This window comes from Acomys russatus, chromosome 2 (genome assembly GCF_903995435.1).
Source record: "Acomys russatus chromosome 2, mAcoRus1.1, whole genome shotgun sequence".
Taxonomy (NCBI): Eukaryota; Metazoa; Chordata; class Mammalia; order Rodentia; family Muridae; genus Acomys; species Acomys russatus.
The window spans coordinates 9,104,222-9,125,516 of record NC_067138.1 but is presented as its reverse complement, the minus strand read 5'-3'; the positions used below and the strand labels follow the sequence as shown (position 1 = coordinate 9,125,516).

Sequence of the window (21,295 nt, the reverse complement as noted above, 5' to 3'; positions counted from 1 at the left end):
TTCTCTGTGTAGCTCTGGTTGTCCTAGAACTTGCTCTATAGACCAGGCTGGCCTCACAGAGATTTATTTGCCTCCACCTCCCAAGTGCTGGTTTTAAAGGTGTGCACTGCCACCACCTCACCCAAGAATTACTTTCTATTATAAAGGGAACATGTGTAAACTTGATGTTTTCTAAATAAAACTCCCACCGAAGTCCCCTTTTAACACAAAGTTACCATTTGTCAGATGTACTAGTGTGAAAGATAGTGTGAGAGACAGTGGGGGTTACTTCAATTGATTACATGGTTGCTTTTGTGCTTCATGAAATGACTTGCCATGCTCAAAGTAATGCTTGTGAGAGAGACTCCTCTTCAGCTCTAGTGGAAGCTGGATTTATAGCCACCCTCTGCCTGACAGATAGCATAATTATAGATTTGTGGAAGGAAGGCAGATGTTAGGCCCAAACCTAGGCACAGTAAGTCTACTGCATACAAACATGCTGGATCCAGTCACATCCAAACACAATATTCAGATAGTAGCTATAAGCCTCTGCTGTTAGCTTTCCCACATAGTTAATAACAAGGGAGGTCTATAGATAGAAGCAGGTTGTCTCCATGCTCTGATGAACCTTTTTGGCATGTGTCTCTAAGTTGGAATGACCTTATTAATATAATATGGGATGTGCTGCTTTTATTTTTTCAAGTAGGATTTCCATGCCTTGGCTGGTTTCCCCCCTTGCTCCCTGGAGCAGTTCTAGCGTTGTAGGATTTCAGCGTGTACCCTAACACCCAGTTTGCATTTCTTTTACATTAATTGGATTCAGTACAACCAGAAAAGACTGTTCTGTCTTTTAGAATTGTAATCGACATGTTCTAGCAATTGATTTTGTGGTATTGAGACAAGGGCTGTATGTTTATTCATTACCACTTTGCTTTTCATAGCTCATCCATGTAATATCAGTCTGAAATAAAGACTGTGCATACTGAGTTCAGTGTCCTAAGGATGAGGAAGGACACTCTCTGCCCAATAAAACAGAGCAACCTCCAAAAAGTACTGACCTGTGTGAAATTTAGATAGTCCCTGTCATCAGGAGCCTGCTCACAGAGCTGCTTCTCTGGAGCAAGCACGAGGACAGCAGAGGGAAGGGCTGAGATTGCCATATGTGCTCTTGATAGTTTTGTAACATTACACAAACTATATAGTAATCAAAACAGCATTTTAAAAGTATTTACCAAATTGGTGGCCGGAGAGATGGCTCAGTTTGCAAAGTGGCTGCTGTGTACAGAGGAACATTTGTGTTTGGTGTCTCAGCACCCATGGTAAGGCTGGGTACAGAGACATCTAATCCTAGCATGCAGCTCCCTAGAGCTCGCTGGCCAGCCAGCTTAGCTGAACAGTGAGTTCCTCTAAGTCCAGTGAGAGACCTTGTCTTAACAAAATAAGGTGGAGAGCCACTCTGGTAGTGCTGACTGCCAGTGCTGCACATGCACACGAGAATGCAGCAGAATTGGTAAAATAATCTGTATATAAATCTCAGCTAATGGGCAGGTGTGTGCAGCACTTCCTCGGACAACTCTACTTCGTGTCTTCCCTGCATGGGAAATAAGGGACAAATCATTGGACACCTTTCCAATAACCAATTATACATTTATATTTGTCTTGCTCTTTTCAAATAGTTAATTTAATAGAAGCCTCCTAACATGTGCTGCAGAATTACTCATTGCTGCTGCTTTATTCTTTCCACATGTCATAGACTTCAAATCGCAGCCGGAACCGTCCCCAGTTCTTAGCCAGTTGAGCCAACGGCAGCAGCACCAGACCCCAGCAGTCAGTGTTCCTCCTCCTGGTTTGCAGTCCTTTCCTTCCCAGGCAAAACACCGAGAGTCAGCCCCTGGAGATGGTCCTTCTACTGTGAACAGACTTCTGCAGCTTCCTAGCATGGCTGTCGAAAATATGGTATCTGCCCACCAACCGCAGCCCAAACACATGAAACTCCCGAAGCGCCGGATCCCTCCAGCTGCCAAGGTATGCATTCCACCCTGAGTTTGGTCCTAAGGTGGTTATTCCACACTAGCTCGTGTATTGGAGAACTAAGCATTAGACACTGTGCTGCAGTGCCTTCCGTCACTGCTTCAAATGGCTTCAAGCGTAGCTCAGTGCTTCGGCGCAGTTTGGTCATTTCTCAGGCACTGGAGTCGTTATTAGAGTGAATCCGTGCTTGGAGTCAGAGCCTCCCTAGTTCAAGTGCAGACCTGAGGGCCTGATTCAAAGCACTTTTGGGTTTTTGCGTGGTGGTATCTCATGGTTGGAAGATCTGTGATTACCTGACCAGTTAATGTTTTCATCACTGGTATGTCCCTGAAAACAGCAGACTGTCCTCGTAACCACCTGCCATGACACACCCCCAACAACCCTAAAGCCATTTATAGTATTAACGTGGAGCGTTCCCCTGAGACCTGTTAAGTTGTTTGCTCATTTCACTCATTGTTTAAAACGTTCTCTTTCTCTTCCTTTCCTTTTTCTTGTTTGTTTTTGCCAGTGTAGCCCAAGGAAGCTACTTGCTTGAGTCTTTGTAAGCCTTTGAGGCCTGGAGCCCCTCCCCTCTGTTCCTGATGAGCTTTGCTTTCCTAGGTTCCTGCATCAGCGGTGGAAATGCCTGGTTCTGCCGATGTCACGGGATTAAATGTTCAGTTTGGGGCGCTGGAATTTGGGTCAGAGCCATCTCTGTCTGAGTTTGGATCAGCAGCTCCAGGCACTGAGAACAGCAGTCAGATCCCTATCAGCTTGTATCCGAAGTCTTTAAGGTACAAACCTCTTTTCTTGGTGTGACTGATCATATTCCTTTCTTTGCAAGTAAGACAGCACAGAGTCAAGAACTTGGAGAAGACAGTATCATACTGGTTTGTGCGGCCCTCAGCAGTGATGAGTTTGCTGTCGCACGGGCTCTCCCTTTCTCCTCCTGCTCCTTGCCTCCCTTTGACAGGGAATATGTCAGAACTTGTCTGATCTGGGTGTTTTGTGTGTGTGACTAGACTGATATAAAATGTGGCTTTTGGGCCGCTTAGCTTTCACTTAGCATTTGCGAAGGTCAAAGGTCATCCATACAGCGTGTGGGTTTCTATTGCCAACCATTTCACTGAGCAGATGGGGCACATCCCTAGTTGGTGGACACTTGTGCTCTTTTCTCGTTTTGCTTGCAGTGAATCACAGTGCTCTGCACAGTGCTCCTAGCAGCTGAGTTACTGAGTCCTGTGATACACTTGGAGAGCGGCAGACTTCGCACAGTGGCAACAGCACTTTACACTCCCCTAGTCATCAAGGAGAGACCCACTTCTCCACAGCTTTCCAACACTTAATTTTGCTTCAGTGAAATATTTTGCAAATAAAAGATTTGAGGTTTTTGTCAATTGGTTTTTCTCTGTCTAGAGATGCAACCTGATAATTTAAAAACTGTGGTGCAACGAGGATGCTGAACTAACTGGCGACAGACGGCACCAGTGTTTGTCTAACACCATGTGCTCTTTGCAGTGACCCTTTGAATGCCTCTTTACCAATGACCAGCGCTGTACAGAACTCCACCTACACAACTGCAGCCATCACCTCCTCCAGTCTGACCAGCTCCTCCCTGAGCTCCACTAGCCCAGTAACAACGTCTTCCTCTTATGACCAGAGTTCTGTGCATCCCAGACTTGCGTACCAAAGCTCTGCGAGCCCACCAGCTCCAGCTCCAGGATCTGTTGCAGTAAGTGGCTCTCTTGAGTTCTTTTCTTCTCTTAGGACATACTCCTTGAAAGTTAGTGGGCAGTTTGGCAACACATGCTTTTCGTTTTATTTATTGGTGTGTGTGTATTTGTGTGTGCATCTATGCATGTGGAAGTCAGTAGGGCAACTTGTAAGAGTTGGTGTCTCCTTAGCTTGTGTGTCCCAGGTATCTATCTAACTCAGGGCATGAGCCTTGGCAGCTGGTCCCTTTGCTTACAGAGCTATCTTGCTGGCCTAACGGGGTAGTTTAGGAAACACTGATGGGTACATCGTGTCATCCATCAGAGTAACAACAGCACCTACCTCCCCAGCCACTGGCTTTGACGAGGTCTACAGTGCCAGATGTGAACTGTTTCCTGTGGTACAGTTGTCAGATCCAGTCAGAAGTGCTGTTGTCCTCATAACAGGCTTTTTTTGGTTTTTCGAGACAGGGTTTTTCTGCATAGTCTTAGCTACCCTGGACTTGCCGAAGTGAGGTGCACTCAGACACACACACACACACACACACACACACACACACACACACACACACACACACACACACACACACACACACACACGGAAGTAAAGAGAGAGCTCTTTGAAAAGAGATAATTGCTCCTTTGCTAACTAATATAGTAATACATGTGGTTGACCTACTATGCTTATGGTTGTTGCTGTCCCAGTTGAGAGTTCACCCTGGTGATTGTCTGCACATGTCCATGTGTTTAACTCTTTCTCTCTGTTCTTTGTAGAATGGACATGGTGGTAGCCGAAGTCAGCACACAGTAGACAGTAAGTATAAGTTCTTTTTTTTCTTTCAGATTTACATATTTTAATTTTTAATTAAGATATAGCTTCATGATCTTCCTTTATCTCCTCCCTTTCCTTTTTTTTAAACTTTTTTTTATTATGATTCTTTTTAACATATACATTTATATTATTACACACTGAATAAAATAAACTACACACAGTGGGAGGAACCATGAGACAATCAGAAGTTATAAAAATGTTACATTCATAGTGATTTGGCTGTTTGTATTTGTCAGACTTGAACAAAACATTTTCCTATCTTATCAGTCTAAATTTCTGGATGAAAACCAGTATCTATCATATCTCATCTCTATTAACTTAAAACACGTATCTTGATCTGAAAACATCTTAACCCCTAACCAACCAACCACATCAGAGACTTGAGAAGGGTTAGCAGCTTCCAAACAGAGAAATGTGGCTAACACTCCTGGAAAACACCAACTGATCAGTGGTTAATTCCCCCAAGTTAGTTTGTCCATTTCCCCTGGAAAGCACTGTTTGTTTCTGAGATGGTCTCACTCTTAGCTCTGGCTGTGCTTGCGGCTGCCTCCTAAGTGCCAGGGTTAAGGGTGCACACTACCACAGCACAGGTAGCTGTATTCCCTCTGTCAAAGGCTGGCTTCAGACTCACCTGGGAATCCTAGTGTGCAGTTAACAGGCTCTCTTCTCTGGCCCTGGTCATGCTCCCTTCCTGTTCCTGCAGGAGACTATATCTCTGTGCATCTTTTATAAAGTCACCTATGGGTCATGTCTGGGGTGAGATGGTTCATAGTGTCTTCACTCAGTTTCTTTTACAACCAGTTTCATTTTCAGAATCATATGCAAATCATATGTTGTTTTTTGTTTCTCTAAGACACGGTTTCTCTGGATAGCCCTGGCTGTCCTGGAACTCACTCTGTAGACCAGGTTAGTCTCGAACTCAGATTCGCCTGCTTCTTCCTCCTGGGTGCTGAGATTAAAGGCCTGCACCACCCCCTCCTGGCTAACTAGTGATCCTTCTTACAACCACATTAAAAATTAAAAACTACCACATTACCAGTTCTATTCTAGAGTTATGAGTTAATCAGCTTTAATGTATTAATTTCTCCTCTATCCTATGGGGATCTAACTGGAGGCTGAAACGGCCTTGGCCAAACCTAATTGCAAAAAAATTAGAGCCCACTCCTGTTGCTTACTCTGGGTCGAATCATTGCTCCTCTTCCTTACAACCCAACTGTCGCACTCTGTAACTTAATACGCTGTAGCCTCCCTACAACTCCGCTGTTGACTGCTTTCCTTTTACTCATTTACATCGATTACTTCCCTTTCACAGATAAGAAGTAAAATATACCTATTATGCTACTTACAGCCTCTACAATCCAGTTGTCACTTGGAGGCCTCTTTTCTCTAATATGACTTTTACCAACTGAGTTATCATTGCAACATTATAGCAACACCTATGGCTGTAATAGCCCTACTGAGTTAGTGCTGCCCAACTAATGGTCTTACTAGCAACCAACAGCATTAAAACATTGAATACTGGCTCAGTCACTAGAGTGCCTCCCCGGCGTACATGTAGCTCTGCAGTGAGCTCTTGCAAGCCCGTCACGGGAGCATTCGGCAGGCAAGAGATGAGAAGCTCGTGGTCATTATTAACTATCTAGTAAGATGAGCCCCTGTGTCTAAGGAAACAAAACAGAATGAAACCTAACAACCTTCTCCCCATGAAAAAGACAAAGAGACAAAAGGAGTGTGGTGGTGCACGGTGTAATTCCAGCATTCCAGAGACGGAGGCAGAAGATCAGGAGTTGAAAGTCATCCTTGGTTACATAGAGTTCCAGGTCAGCCTGTGCTGCATGAGACTCTTGTCTCGGAAAAAAGGGATTTGGCCAGCCTGCTCCCAGCCACTTAGAACTCTCCCTTTTTGTTGGAGGGCTTTGTCACAGAGGGTTCCCCAAGAGGGACAGCGGCTTCTCTTTGCCACCTGGAAAAGGCAATGATGTGTTTCCAAGCACATATCTGACTTATATGTGTGGATGACAGTAAAGCTGAGTCTTTTCCGATGGTCACCAGTTGTTTCCATGTCATCTCTGAAACACAGAAACCCTTCTCTGTACCCTGTAATTAATCTTTTGAATCATATTCCAGATAAGTTCCCACTGTGCATTTAGAAGTAGATGTTGGTGTGAATTCTTGTGCAGCATTGAGATGAGACCTTTCCACATGTGCCCTCAGGTGCCTGCTCTGGAGCCCTGTGGTGGGAGCACTCTGAGGAGGCCTTGCCTGATTGCTCTTCATTCCCTCGTGCCGTGCTCTGAAGGGAAATTTGTCTGACTGTATACACAGCAGATTTGCCCACCTTCTCTCTTCTGGGTGCTTGTGTCAGGGTTCTGGAAATGGGAAGAATAGTCCACATCAGGGTGATTAAAGGTGTTGTTGTCTGTTCTTTGTCCCAACCCCTCACATGTCCTTAATAGTCCTGTCTGCAGGAAGTGGAGCTGTCTGGTGACATGCTGAGCTATCCTAGACACTCTAGCATGCTGTCTCCATGCCTGAATGTGACTTGATACCGCGTGCCGCAGTTCTTGCTTCTAGAGCTAAAGAGACGTGTTTCTTGCAGCTACTTCATCGGTTCCAGCTCCAAAGACAACAGACCCTACTGCCCTCCCTTCTGTGGGCTCGCTGCCCAGCACCACCGCCTGCACTGCACTTCCGCCCTCTTCATCCCAGCACACTGCCACTTTGCCCTCCTTGTCCCAGTCTGGTGACCTGTCCAGCAGCCCCCTTTCTCAACTTAGCAGGTGTGTATGTGGGTGATGGTGAGAAAAGAAAGGATTGGGGACTTGTAGGCTCCATCCAAGCTGATGGATGCCTTGAAGAAAAGCCACTTGTTGTCTCTGACAGGTTGTCACATAGACGTGACTTGAATATATGGCTCACAGTGTGGCCTGGTGGTCATACCCCAGAGAGTCACTGGGGTGAGAACCTTGACGGCTTCCAGTATTCCTGCTGGCAGGATCGGGGGAAACAGTGGAACTGCACGCACACACTGCTGTCCTGTCCCCCGCTGTTGACCCAGGCCACTGTACTGTAGAGTCAGGGTGATGGATTGGTATTTGACTTGAGTTTTTCCTGATTCCAGAGATAAATTACTAGGATAGGGTGCAGGAAAAGGAGTCAGCTTGTTACCCACTCCTTTGTAGAGATCTTGATCCATTTAGTTCAGAGCAAAAGTGTTTGAACTCAGGATCTGATGGGAATTCAAGCTCCACTCTTAGGTTTGGGCCAAGCCACACAGAACCTCCCTTGGCTTGCAGTGTTCTGGGCTCTTTATAACCACAAAAAGGTTATAATGTGCTGAAGTCAGATGTGTTATATCTGACCAGCTGAAGGACGTTAGCCATAGGATTTTAAGGGTATGAAGTCTGATGTCCAGTGCCCTCAGGGATAGGATTGATTGAGTTTAATTATAGCCTGTCAAACCAGGTATGTCTTGCTTCTGTGGAAAAAACTCATTTGTTGACCATGTGGTGTCTATTTTATCTTCTAGTTCCCTCTCCAGCCACCAGAACAGCTTGTCCTCCACACATGCAGCACGCCCCACAAGCACGCCACACACTGTAAGTGCCCACCCAGACCTGCCCACGGTCACCCAGGAAAGTGGTTTGCTTTGATCTGGATGCTCTAGAGTCTCATGCCTCACTCACTGCCTTAAGCCCTGTGCTTTCCTCTTTTCCTGGCAGGGCACCTCTCGTTAGCAGGGACAGCTTTGTTTCATAGGCTTTTTTATTTGACATTTTTTGCAAAGAATAGGTTTGTTTCTAATTGCTGTCTGCAGATCTCACTCATTGTCCAACCTTTTAGCCTAAAGATATAAATTAAGTTGCATTCTTGTTAATTCTGTGTTAATATCATGGGGCTTTGCTATTGGCAGTGGGCAATTTTAATCCGCCTTCATACCGTCTTCCCCTGCTTAGAGATAGGTAGCTTGAGGAAAGTTTTCAGCCAGGCGTGGCACACGCCTGTAATCCTAGCACTCGGGAGGCAGAAGCAGGTGGACCTCTGTGTGTTCGAGGCCAGCCTGGTCTACAAAGTGAGTCCATTTTGTAGGCTACACTTTGTAGCTACACTTTGTAGGCTACACTCTGAGGCTACACAGAGAAACCCTGTCTCAAAAAAATTGGGGGTGGGAAGAAGAAGAAATAATCCAGTGGAGGTGTCAGCAAGGGAATGCCCTTAGTCTATTTCTAACAAACATGTAAAGCATGTATATCTCTTTTAAGTTTATGAGTGTTTGCCCAGTTTCTGTATGTGTGCCTTGTATGTGGCTGTTAACCCATGGCGGTCAGGAAGAGGGTATCAGATGCCCTGAATTTAGAGCTACAGAGAATTATGAGACATCAGGTGTTTGCTAGGGACCAAATCTAGGTCTTCAGCAGGAGGTACTTTTAATCACTGTACCATCTGTACAGTGCCCTTTTTAAAAACTTTAAAAAACTTTATTTACATGTGTGCATCTGTTTGTGTCTCTGTGTGACTGCAGGTCCCCACAGCGTCTACAAAAGGGTATTGGATCCCCTAGCATTGCAATTTTACTTGGTTGTGAGCCATCTAATGCCGTTGTTTGGAATAAAACTTGGCTCCTATGTAAGAGCTGTATAAATTCTGAACCATTAGCTATCTCTCCAGCACCCTATAAGTAGTTGGTGGTTGTTTTAAATGTGTTCAGATGCATCTCTTTCTCTCTGTCTCAGAGGGATTTTCCTTTGAGAGCTTGCTGTCCTTTCCTTGAGGCTAGTTATGTGTGTGGTTTGCTGTTCTTGTGGCACTGGGGTGAGGCCAGAGACACTCCCCCTCTAGAAAAGCAGTGTGTACTCTTAACCATTGGTTGGTTGGTTGGTTGGTTGGTTGGTTGGTTGGTTGGTTGGTTTGAGGCAGTCTCACTTTGTACTTCGGACTGGTCTGAAACTCACTCTGTAGACCAAGCAAGCCTGGACTTGTCAGAGACCCACCTGCCCTGTCTGTGAAGTGCTGAGAGTAAAGGTGCTACTCTGATGCCTTCCAGCCCCGGCTTAGAAAGCTTCATGCTCACCTTCAGTCCTGGAGGCCGAATCTGGCCACAGTGGCTCCCTCACCTTATAGTCACCAAGGACCGGCATCACTCACTGCCTGTTCAGCCATAGAGCTGGAGTCCTGGCTGCTCCAGCTCTTTCTTGCCCTTAAACCCACATCCTAGCTTTTATTTTGCCAGCATGCCAGTGTGGAGAGCACCTCGTCCTCAGCTGCCTTCTCAACAGCAGCAACCTCTGCCCCAAGTGCCCCGCCCTCAGGAGCTGTCCTACCTGGGAGCAGCCTGTGCCTGGGTGGGGCCACTGTGAGCGTCCCCAGCAGCAGTACAAGGGCCACAGCCTTGGTGACCTCAGGTATGTGCCTCAGTTCCTGACCTGCTCCCTCAGCGCTCACCTTCCAGGCCTGTGCCTCCACCTCAAGCCACAGAGGATCCTCACTGTAAAGTGGGTGGGTCATTGTGTTTGATTTTTCTTCTTTATAGGCAAAGCACCCCCAAACCTTCCTCAAGGGGTGCCTCCCCTGCTACACAATCAGTACCTCGTGGGCCCTGGAGGGCTGCTTCCTGCTTACCCGGTGAGCACACAGTAGGACTCAGTCCTGGTTGGTTGGGGACTGGCACGAGTGAGGGGGATGTGAGTGACACCAGGGCTGCACACCTGAGGCAGCTCCCCATCTCCCTGTCTCCACCCATCTCATATCTCATGTGTCGCTCCCTCTAGACTCTTCTTAGGCAGAATATTTTCCAATAGCACCTTACCCAAGTCACATTCTTGAGTGCCAATTTTGGCCCCCTGGTGGCTTTGATGTGTGTTCCCTAATGTATCCACTAACTCCTCTGCAGATCTACGGTTATGATGAACTCCAGATGCTGCAGTCGCGGCTGCCGATGGTGAGTGAGGACCTTGGCAGTTGAAACGAACTCCCCCGCAGCACCTTTGAGAAGCTGTGATGTGCTTGGTTTGATCATTGCTTTGTCAGATAAGGACTAGGGCAGCCCAGAGCGCTGAGTGGTTAAAGGCCAGGGTTAGACTTCTTCATCCCCAGAGCACAGCCTTTTTAGCCTTTTTCTTTGCACTGTTGCACTTGCATTCACATGCATGGCTGGCGCACTGTCACGGTTGCTAGGGCTCAATGAGTTCGGAGAGGCGAGCCTGGTCAGGGCCAAGACCCAGGGCCTGTGCTTACCTAGCAGTGCTAGGCTTTGCCTCTTCTACCTTTCCAATAGCTGTTTGTTAAAGACCAGTAAAGTTGACTTGGCCTGTAGCATTTCACCAGATCTCCATGTGTGGTGTAAAAATAGGTGTGAGATTGTCTCTGCTATCGGCATTAGGATTTGCAGTCTGCACACAGCAAAGGCGCTGCCATATTGCCGCTCTCTGGGGCTGCTTTGGAGTGTGGCATCACCGGAATGTCCATGCCTGTTCTGTCAGCTGGATCTGCTCTCCAGGGTGAGACCATTTGCTCAGTGAGTCTTCCTTGGTCTTTCTAGGATTACTATGGAATCCCCTTTGCAGCGCCTACCGCCCTTGCCAGCCGAGATGGGAGTCTAGCTAATAATCCATATTCAGGTCAGTTTGCTCACTGGGAGGGGCTGGGCTGGCCTGTCACTAAGACATAGGAGGCCAGAGGTGGCTGCAGTGCAGAGGGGCTGAGGGGTCGTTGACGGTGTGAGTGCTTGAGCTGCCACTTAGACCTGTTGCTAACAGCCAGCCGGCCTTTCCCCTGGTGATACTAAGGTCAGTGCTCTTTTAGGTGATGTCACAAAGTTTGGCAGAGGAGACTCTGCATCCCCTGCACCTCCAGCGACACCAGCTCAGGCGCAGCAGAGCCAATCTCAGACCCACCACACGGCCCAGCAGCCCTTTTTGAACCCCGCTCTGCCGCCTGGCTACAGCTATACCACCGGCCTCCCCTACTACACAGGCGTGCCCAGTGCCTTCCAGTATGGGCCTCCTATGTTTGTGAGTATTTCTACAAATGTTTCCTTGCGTCTGTCAGCAGTGGATGAACGTCTATCAAGGGGGATAAGGGTTCCTTTCCCACCTGCCTTTAGACCCATCGGGGGTCACACTGAGGAAAGTACTGGGTCTCTGGTGTGCCTTAGTCTTGCCAAGGCCTAGGCCAGCACTGATCTCTGTACCTCGCCTGCCTGTCCTACCAGGTCCCTCCGGCCTCAGCGAAGCAGCACAGCGTGGCTCTTGGCACGCCTCCCACCCCTTTCCAGCAGGCCGGTGGCTATGGGCAGCACGCTTACAGCACAGGTAAGGGGTACCCCAGCACTGAGGGGAGCAGGCTCAGGCAGACTTGTTTAGCCCACACATTGCCTCTTGTGCCCTGGGTGATAGGTTATGATGATCTGACCCAGGGGACAGCGGCAGGAGACTACACCAAGGCTGGCTACGGTGGATCATCACAGGCACCGAACAAGTCAGCTGGTTCTGGGCCTGGCAAAGGTAGTGTCACTCCTCTCCAGGACTGTCCCCTGGAATAGTGGTTTCCCGTCTGACTCTGAGGCAGGGCTACCCCAGGCTCTCTGGGACTGAATGCTATGGGAACAACTACTTTTCTTGCTAGGAGTATCCGTGTCTTCAGGCACCACTGGCTTACCTGATGTGACCGGTTCTGTCTACAATAAGAACCAGGTGAGTGTACAAAGGTTGCGCAGGTAGATCAGAGAAAAAGCACAGTTGAATCTCATCTTCTCACTGTTATCTTTGTTCTGTAGACTTTTGACAAGCAAGGGTTTCATGCAGGGACTCCACCACCTTTCAGCCTGCCCTCTGCCTTGGGTTCCACTGGACCTCTGGCCCCTGGAGCAGGCCCTGGCTACGCACCTGCGCCATTCCTGCATATCATGCCGGCGCACCAGCAGCCCCACTCCCAGCTGCTGCACCACCACCTACCGCAGGATGCCCCGGTGAGCGCAGTGATGGAGGCAGCCTCCTCACCTTGGGCCTGGGGTTCTGTTCCAGCCTTGATAGCCTTTTCTCTTCTTCCTCAGAGTGGCTCTGGTCAGCGCAGCCAGCCCAGCTCCCTGCAGCCCAAGTCTCAAGCCTCCAAGCCCACCTATGGCAACTCTCCATACTGGACAAACTAGACCCTGAAAAGGAGATGGTGGGCTCTTGGGCAGGAGAGAACACGTGGAGCACACGTCTGGGAGCCCGGTGCCCGTCCTAGAATTCTGAGAAATAACTGTGTCAGCTGAGCCTCTGTGGGATGCCTGCCTCCCAGACCCACTATTGTATGTAGTGTATTTATGTATGTATTTGTAAATGTGACAGAAGCCTGGAGGAGCTGGGCTGTGGCCATGGGCAGCATACAAGTGTGCTCTACCAGTCTGGACAACCTCACTGTAGCCAAGCAGGCCCCATCCCCACCCTTCTGCCTTCAGGCCTTCTATGTGGCCCCAGCTCAGTGGGGCGCTTGGGTGCCCCTAAAGGACTAGTGGCCTGGGGATGGGGTCAGATTCCAATGAAGAATCATGACTTGTCTCACTCACTCCCGTGTGACCATTATGGTTTTTTCCTTCTGTAATTACTTCATACTTGTTTTGAGAAACTGATCCTTTTGTCTTTTGTCACGGTCCCCGTTTCAGCAAATCTTGATCTGGGAAGAGCAGAGATGCCCCCTGTCCAACATAAACCTGGTGCCTGTCTGCCGGCACACAGAGCAGGGCTTCTGCTTGTGGTCTGGTCTTGCCCTAGGAACTTGCCTTTTCTTATCAACCACTTAAAGAATATATGAACTGGGTCTCAGAGATAATCAGCCAGTCAGCTCCCTGGTAAAGAAATCAAAGATCTGCTTCCATCTCAATGACAGCCTGTCTCCAAACAAAGGCTCCTCAACTAGTTGTCCTGAGTCAGGTGGACAACTGTTTCAGGGTTTTCTCTCGCCCAAACTCCGCCTAATAAAGTTCTGAGAGCATGCTGGGTTTCTGTGTGCTGTGACTAAGGGATGGCTTGGGAGGCACCTCACACGGATGGCCACTTGAACTTGCTGTCTCCTTCCTTCTTCAGGGCCTAGACTGTGCTTAGGAAAGTTAATGTGCCTTTTCTGGCCACTTCTTAGTAAGACTCAGGACCAGGAGCCACATTCATATGGTCAGTCAACGAGAGTGCCAGGCTAGTGCTGTCCAACCCCAACTTCCACTAGAGCCGGAGAGCTGTCTGTGATGGTTCCTGCACAGAATGTAACCGAGTCCGGGTAGGGCCAGGCCAGTTTGGGCCCTGAAGCCACATCACTGTTTCAGCCCAGGACTAAATGCTTCCTGTGGGCCCCTGTAAAGGTCACTGAGATTGCTGCTCCCCCCCCTTTTTTTTTCCAGCAGTTTAACTAATGGTCTCAAGCTTGGGGGGAAAGACTTGGGGATCACAATCATAGTGGTCAGGCCAGGGGACACTTGTAGCTTAGGATCCTGACCAGAAGAAAAGGCAAGTGTCGTTAACTGAAACAGGAACTTTGTCAACATTCCTGTCACCTGAATTTGGGGACTGAGCATAGTGCCATGCTCTCTTGCTTGCTTGATTCCTATTAACAGTGAACACAAAATGTTTGCCTTTGCACAAGTTAAACAAGTGGCTTTGCCTTTTAATATTCCTTAAGATTGAGGGCAGTGAAAAGGTCAGTGGAGCCCAAATAGTGGTGTTAGCTGAGAGCTGGTGATTGTTAAGGTGACAATGAGATAATTTTTTTTAACATGGGAGTGGGGTCAACCCATGGGGAAGTAGCAATACAGGTTTTTTTTTTTTTTTATATCACATTTTTATTAGTAGACAGATGGGCAGAAAAAAGACAAAATAAATCACTAAAGGGGAAGTCAACACAAAATGCATTGGGACAAACTTCTCATAAGTTAAACTGAAAAACCATCTACATTTTTAGCTAAGAAAACTATTAAAGTCAGGTGTGTCCGCTGGTTTCAGTTGAAATTGCATCTGAATCTTTTCAGCTGTAAATGTAAACCTCATTGATGGGGGTGGGGGGGGCAATTTCCCTTCCAATGGACAGGATCAAACATAAGGGAGCCAGCAAATGATGTCTGGGAACCACAGGAGGGCTAACAGAATTCTGGAATGGTAAGAGGCTGAGACTGAGAAGCAACAAACAGAATCCTGACATACTTGCCCCACCCAGCCGCAGGCTACATGCAAGTGATGAGCCTTCAGTGAGGCCTTGATAAAACGATCCAGGCAAGCAGCACAGCTGTGCTCAAAAGGTTCTACTTGCACCCAAGAGCTCCATCTTCTCCCTAAAAAGAAACAACACACTCCAGTGGTTTCCCACAGGACACGTTCTTGGGATCTAAGTATGGGCCAGCATGTTATGTCAGTCTAGATTACAGCTTCCGCCTGGCAGCAAAGCCACAGAGCCTTGGCATAACCACACCCCATCAAAGGCTGAGAGGTCCACTTCCACTCTCTGGCTCCCTGAGTCAACATGCAACACAGGCCAGCAGGGCACCGCCCACAGTGCCCAGGGGCGCTTTAGCACTGAAAGGCTTAGTTTTAGGGTACCAAGAGAGTTAAGACCAAACTACTGGCTGTAAACTTCTGGGGGAGGAAGATAAGCGCTGTGAGAGGGGTTGGCTCCAGGGAGCACTGAGGGGAGCCACAAGCTCGGTCCTTCTGGAGTTTCTACTTTTCACAACAGCTGTGTTCCCCAACCCACTAGGCTTGGTACAGGCCTGGCCCTGTGGAGATCAAGTTCATAGATATTTCAGGACCAGATTAAACTCTAGAGGCCAGAAAGCTGCCGAGAAACAGCATTCATTCAGGAGAGTTTCAAGAGTGAATGAAAACCCTGAGATCAGAAAGGAAGGGGGGGATGCGCCCTTCCCAGTCCCCGATGCCCTTTGGTTCTTTCTGAGCTGTGATCTGAGATAAGGGCTGACCCTGGCGCACAAGCATCCTAACACCCTATCCCCCTCAAGTCTGGTTTTACTTAGACCAGTCCGCAAAACCAGGAACAGACCTCTGCTTCAAACCTGAAGCAGCTGGAGAGTGGGGCTGCTGGAGCTCAGTCCCGATGGAGCAGCTTGTGATGATACCCGGGAAACAAGTGCAGCAACCGCGACGCAGAGACTGGAAACTGCCTGCAGTCAACTGGGCCGGCAAAGCAAGAAAAGCCCAGGGAAAGCTCGCTCCTTCAATACTGCGGCTTGCACGCCATGGCCGAAGTAAAGGAGAAAGTCCAGATCGTATCCAGCCAGTCTCAAGTTGCACACATCCACAATTATCACTATCAATATAAGCAGCTCAATTAAACCAAAATCTGAACACATGCACCTAGATTAATACTGAGTAATTAAAAGTGGCTACTTAAAGAAAAAAAAACTCATGTGAGAGTATCTGAGATGTTTCCTCTCCCAACAGTGGCCACCAGCAGTTTCCACTCTTCCCCCTCAGCAGTGTCACCCAAAACTGGTATAATTTTTTGTTTTCATAACTAAAAATCCATACACTAGATCTCCACTTCCCCCCACTTGCCCCACTCTGGTGGAAAAAAGTTACCCTACCTTTAAAATAAATAGCAACCAAGTGCTCAGTTCTATGTAAAGTATGAATATTTATTTCAGGCTTTAGATCCCAATCGATTCCAAAAAACAAAATCTGATTTCTCTCCTTAGAGTAGCTGCAGCCTCCATGTTGGGGCAATCTCATAGAGGCAGCACATTTCATCAGACTTAGCGAGAGTAAGTCCCTGATGCCCACCGCGTCCCAGCCTTAGGAAGGGAAAGAACAGAACTCACCACCACGGGGCTGGACAAATGCACACGCACTAATGTAAGGAGCAGCTAAACCTTGGCAAATTGGCTTTTTTTTTCCTTTTTTTTTTTTTTCTTTTTTTTCTTTTTTTTTTGGTTTTGTTTTTTTCCCCCCATTTTATTTTGCTACCCAATATATGCAGCACTTGTGGACTCCCAGTGGGTTCCCAGCTTTCAACACCATGTCTTAAACAGACTAATTCTTCAAGAATCTAAAAACAGACACACGTGTTTTGCTGTGAACACTGTGCAGAGATGAAGTGAGGTGGGAGTTCGAGGGGTGGTGGCTGTTTAAAAAAAAAAAAAGAATCAATACAGTGATGGAAGGGTAAAGAATGCAAGAATCCGACTCTGTGGAGGGACTTTCTCTCCATTAAAGGTCCATACGGAGGAGCAAACTGAGATCTGCGGGGGCAGCAGGAGCCGCGTTGGCTCCCCTCCCCCCATGAGTAAGTCCTTGCTGAGGGGCCACCATAGGTCCCCACTTGCTCCCCTCCCTTTGGCCTGAGACGCCACGGCAGTACAGGGCACTGAAGGAGCAGTCACGACTCCTCGTTCCCAGAATCATCGTCATCGTAACAGTCGGCATCTTCCTCCTCCTCATCTTCATCATCGATGTCGTCGTCATACAAGTCGTCGTAAAGCAAATCTGAGCTGTTGTCAGTGGAAGGCACTTTAGTTTTGATGCAGTACTCGGCCAGGGTCGTGGGGACCTTCACGCCGTCCTTCTCCGCTTCAGCCTTAGTGGCCGAGACCTGTTTCCTGGGCAGAGTAACACCAGAATGTCAGTGGAGCTCCGTTTCTGTCTTGATTTGAGAGGGTTTTCACTCTAACCCTCCGCTTTAGTTTCCGCAGTGCTGGGATTATGAGAGAAGCCATCACACTCGGCTTAGAAAGCTGTTTTGATAACTGACCATCAAGATTCCCTGCCACTCCCATTCCACACTCCAGACCCAACGGACACCTTGCACCACAGCAAGGCTCTCTGCCATCAGGTACCATCATGGAGGTTAACATGTCTGCCTTGTTTGAGAGAAAACCTCCCAGAGGTAACCTCAGCAGACTTCACTGCTGCAAGGATCAGGTTAGCTAACCCACAGCCATCTGAAATTCTCCTGTCATTGTCTCCCCCACTTCCCCATCTGCTAAGGGTTGGGGACTCACAGACGCATATGCACTGCGGGCTTTACATGTGGGTTCAGGCTTGTAAAGGGTACTGGGAATTAAACCCAGGGCAGGTAGCAAACATTCCACAACTGAGCCACAGGGCAGCAGTGGCCCGCGTGCTCGGCAAGAGCTTCTAACAGTCACCTTTACATAACCCTACTCAGATCTACTGGGCAGCCCCCTTTTATGGCCTCCCCTGACTGCTTGGCTCCTGTCATTGGAGCAGATGCCCTGTCTTTCTTAGTCTTTTCCATTACCCAGTGAGGGCTTGGCAGACAACAGGTGTGCGGAAAATGTTACTTGTTTAATGTAAAATAGTTTCTTTCCAAAAGCACACAAAAATGGAGCCATCATCAAGGTTGGTGGGCAGGTGTGGCTACTGGAGAAACTGACAGTGTAAGGACACCACTTTCTGAAGCTTCAGTTTGTTGCCAAGCCTTGCACACTTCCTGTAGCTTCTATAAGTCTTTAAATTACCTTCAATTGTTGCTATGACTCATTCACCCCAGTGGCTGATCATTTTAAACAAGGCACAGTGATGTACACTGCAATCCCAGTACTTGGAGGCAGAGGCTGGATCTCTGTGTTCAAAGCCAGCCTGGCTAAACTGTCCCCTTAACCCTCCCACACACAAGACAACCAGCCAACCCCCCCCCCCAAAAAAAAAAATCAAATCACTGCAAGCTTTCCACTGCTTTCTAGTGAATTCTCTTCATTTTTTTAATTGTCTTTTTGTTTCTGTTGTGGGTTGTTTTTCAAAAGCTAAATTCATTAGGTAACTACTCCATAAATCTAATTTAGAAATTGTTTTAGAGTAAACAGGATACTGAACTTGGATGTAACCCCTGAGTTCCAGAAAGCCTTACCTAATGATCTCAGCGTACTCCTTGTCCTTTCCCTTGCTGTCCCTCCACTTCCTGAACATGACCGAAGCGTCCACATTGGCTGGAGAGAAGGTGTTGGGCTCATTAAGCAGTGAGATTACACTTAACAGGATCGTCCTGAAAAGCAGAGGAGTACACTGTGAAAATCTATGTCTAGAAGTACAGGGTTTTGTTTGTTTGTTTTTTTAATCACAATCAGTTTTAAACTTTTTTTTTTTTTTACTTAAAATATTTCTGATACATATTTGACAGCTTATGTTTTCAGGGGCTGGTGCGATGAAGGCCCAGGTAAAGGTGCCACCAGCCCAATGACCTGAGTTTGATTGCCCAAGATGAACAAGACAGAGGAGGAGGAGAACCAGCTCCTCACAAGATGCCCTTGTACTTCTGTTTACACACACAGAGTAAATGCAATTAAACAAACACAACACAACAAAACAAAATCTTAGGACCAGAAACCACTTCAAGTGCAATAACTCCAGGAGGCCACCTGCCCCTCCCCACTATCCCCAACATCCGCTCCTTTCCTCATTACCATGTCCTAGGCCAGCTCAGGCTGCCAGAACTCCAGCCCCCAACTCTGGTGGAGACCCTCTGCTCAAGCACAGGCCACGGCGACTAGAAGACAAGAGAGAAGCAGAGACCGAGAAACAAAAACCCACCCAGCAAAGACAAACTCAGAAATCCAACATGCTGGTCTAACTGGATGCCTGCATGTAGAAGAATGCAAACAGATCCTTATTTACCACCCTGCACAAAACTCACGTCCAAGTGGATGAAACACCTCAACATAAAACCAAAAACACTGAACACTGAACACGACAGAAGAGGCAAGTTGCCTCTGAACAGAGAGCACTGATAACACAGGGGCAAAGATCAACACTTGACCAATGGGACCTTATGAAACTAAAAGGCTTCTTTCTGTAAGGCAAAGGACACTGTAACAGGACAAAACCACAGCCCTCAGACTGGGAGAAGATCTTCACCAACTCCACACCTGACAGAGGGCTAATATCCACTAACAGAATTCTCAGTAGAGGAATCCCAGTGAAATGCAAATCAAAATGACTCTGAGATTCCATCTTACACCTCTCATAATTCTAAGGTCAAAAACACAAGTGGCAGCTCATGCTGGTGAGGATGTGGAGCAAGAGGACCACTCCTCCACTGCTGTTGGAGTACAAATGTGTATAGAATTCTAGGTATCAATATGGCGATTTCTCAGAATATTGCGACTCAATCTACCTCAAGACCCAGCAATATCAATGGAGCACATGTATAAAAGAAGCTCCATCCAACCACAAGGACACTTGTTCACCCATGTTTGTCTTATTCATAAGACAAAAACTAGAAACATGGATGACCCTTGACAAAAAAATTAATTAATTAATTAAGAAAATGTGGTATTTTTACACAATTAACCATTGCTCAGCTGTTAAAATTTACAGCGTAAGGGCTAGAGAGATAGTTCAGCGGTTAAGAGCACCGGCTGCTCTTCCCGAGGTCCTGAGTTCAGTTCCCAGCAACCACACGGTGGCTCACAACCATTTATAGTGAGATCTGGTGCCCTCTTCTGGTCTGCACATGTACACGCAGGATACTGTATTCATAATAAATCTTTTTTTAAAAATTACATCATGAAGGCTGGAGAGATGGCTCAGCAGTTAAGAGCACTGGTTGTTCTTCCAGGGATCCTGAGTTTGATTCCCAGCAACCACATCGTGGCTCACAACCATCTATGATGAGATCTGGTGCCCTCTTCTGGCCTACATGCATGCAGACTACTGTATAAGTAATAAATAATTTAAAAAAAAAAAAAAAAAAAAAAAAAAATTACATCATGAAATTTGCAGACAAATGAATGGAACTAGGGAAAAAAAAAATCCCGAGTGAGGCAACACATACCCAAAAAGACAAACATGGCATGTACTCAATTCTAAGTGGATATTAGCTGTGAAGTCTTGTGTCTATAGTCCACAGACACAAGGCTAAGGAACAAGGAGGGCTCCTGGGGACCACAAATGGATCCTCCTGGGAAGGAGAAATAGAAGAGATTTTGTGGAGGGAAATGGATCAGGTGTGTGTGTGGGGGAGAGTACCAGAACTTCAGGGCATCTGGGGGCAATGTGAATCCTAGTGCAGTGGGAACACCTTGGCATCTACCAAGGACTCCTAGTGATGGGGGATGTGGAACCTGAGCTGGCATCTTCTGTAACCAGGCGAGGCTTCCATGGGTAGGACTGGGACACCAACCCAGCCATAAAACCATCAACCTACAATTTGTCCTGCCTGTAAGATGGGACAATGATGGTGTAGAACTTGTGGGAGTGACCAGTCAATGACTAGTCTAATCTGAGGTTCACCTCACAAGAGGGAGCCTACGCCTGACGCTGCTTAGGTAGCCCAGAGACCTATGGTAGAAGAAAACAAAACATTAAATGATTGTTAATGATGTCCTTATACACTCATAGACCAGTGCCTAATTGTCATCAGAGAGGCTTCCCTCTGTCAGCTAATGGGATGGATGCAGAGACTCACAGACAGACACTAGGCGGATACAGAAAGCCCAGGCTGGAGGACTCCATTAGGCTCCCCCCCGCCCGCCCCAGAAACGCCATGGAAGTGGAGGAGAAGAAACTGGGAGCTAGAGGAGTTGAGGACACCAGGAGAACAGGAGACTAAAGTGACAATTACGAAGCCTGCATGGGTCTGTGCTAGGACGGCTGCATACCCGATAGGGTTGTAGAAGCCTGCTGTTGCTGTGGAGCTCCTGACAGCAGGAGTGGGGTGTCTCTGGTCTTTCTGCCTGCTCTCGGGACCAACTTCCTCCAACAGGTTTGATATGAGGGTTTGTGCCTAGTCTTATTGTATCTTGTTATATACCTTGTCCGGTTGATGT

The 21,295-nt window shown here is 47.5% G+C and overlaps 2 protein-coding genes and 1 non-coding gene across 3 annotated transcripts in view; 2 read left to right on the top strand and 1 right to left on the bottom strand.

The window, feature by feature from the left end:
- The window catches only part of Ubap2 (ubiquitin associated protein 2), a 59,898-nt gene extending 47,167 nt beyond the window's left edge, over positions 1-12,731 (top strand). Inside the window, exons 14-29 of the mRNA XM_051157812.1 lie at positions 1,733-2,004; positions 2,611-2,783; positions 3,508-3,721; positions 4,476-4,515; positions 7,133-7,313; positions 8,063-8,132; positions 9,764-9,935; positions 10,064-10,155; positions 10,424-10,471; positions 11,072-11,150; positions 11,335-11,543; positions 11,744-11,843; positions 11,928-12,035; positions 12,157-12,224; positions 12,308-12,499; positions 12,584-12,731. Coding sequence (XP_051013769.1) covers positions 1,733-2,004; positions 2,611-2,783; positions 3,508-3,721; positions 4,476-4,515; positions 7,133-7,313; positions 8,063-8,132; positions 9,764-9,935; positions 10,064-10,155; positions 10,424-10,471; positions 11,072-11,150; positions 11,335-11,543; positions 11,744-11,843; positions 11,928-12,035; positions 12,157-12,224; positions 12,308-12,499; positions 12,584-12,679 — 2,114 coding nt within the window. The 3' untranslated portion in view covers positions 12,680-12,731. The remainder of the gene's footprint in view (positions 1-1,732; positions 2,005-2,610; positions 2,784-3,507; positions 3,722-4,475; positions 4,516-7,132; positions 7,314-8,062; positions 8,133-9,763; positions 9,936-10,063; positions 10,156-10,423; positions 10,472-11,071; positions 11,151-11,334; positions 11,544-11,743; positions 11,844-11,927; positions 12,036-12,156; positions 12,225-12,307; positions 12,500-12,583) is intronic.
- Positions 6,497-6,575, top strand: LOC127208058 (small nucleolar RNA SNORD121A). Its single transcript, XR_007833052.1, has one exon. It is a non-coding gene; the product is annotated as a small nucleolar RNA SNORD121A (small nucleolar RNA).
- Positions 12,732-16,080: 3,349 nt separating the features above from the next.
- Ube2r2 (ubiquitin conjugating enzyme E2 R2) overlaps positions 16,081-21,295 on the bottom strand; it is a 52,356-nt gene continuing 47,141 nt past the window's right edge. Inside the window, exons 4-5 of the mRNA XM_051157803.1 lie at positions 18,379-18,513; positions 16,081-17,107 (exon numbers count right to left, since the gene is read on the bottom strand). Of these exons, the coding sequence (XP_051013760.1) occupies positions 16,888-17,107; positions 18,379-18,513 (355 nt within the window). The 3' untranslated portion in view covers positions 16,081-16,887. The remainder of the gene's footprint in view (positions 17,108-18,378; positions 18,514-21,295) is intronic.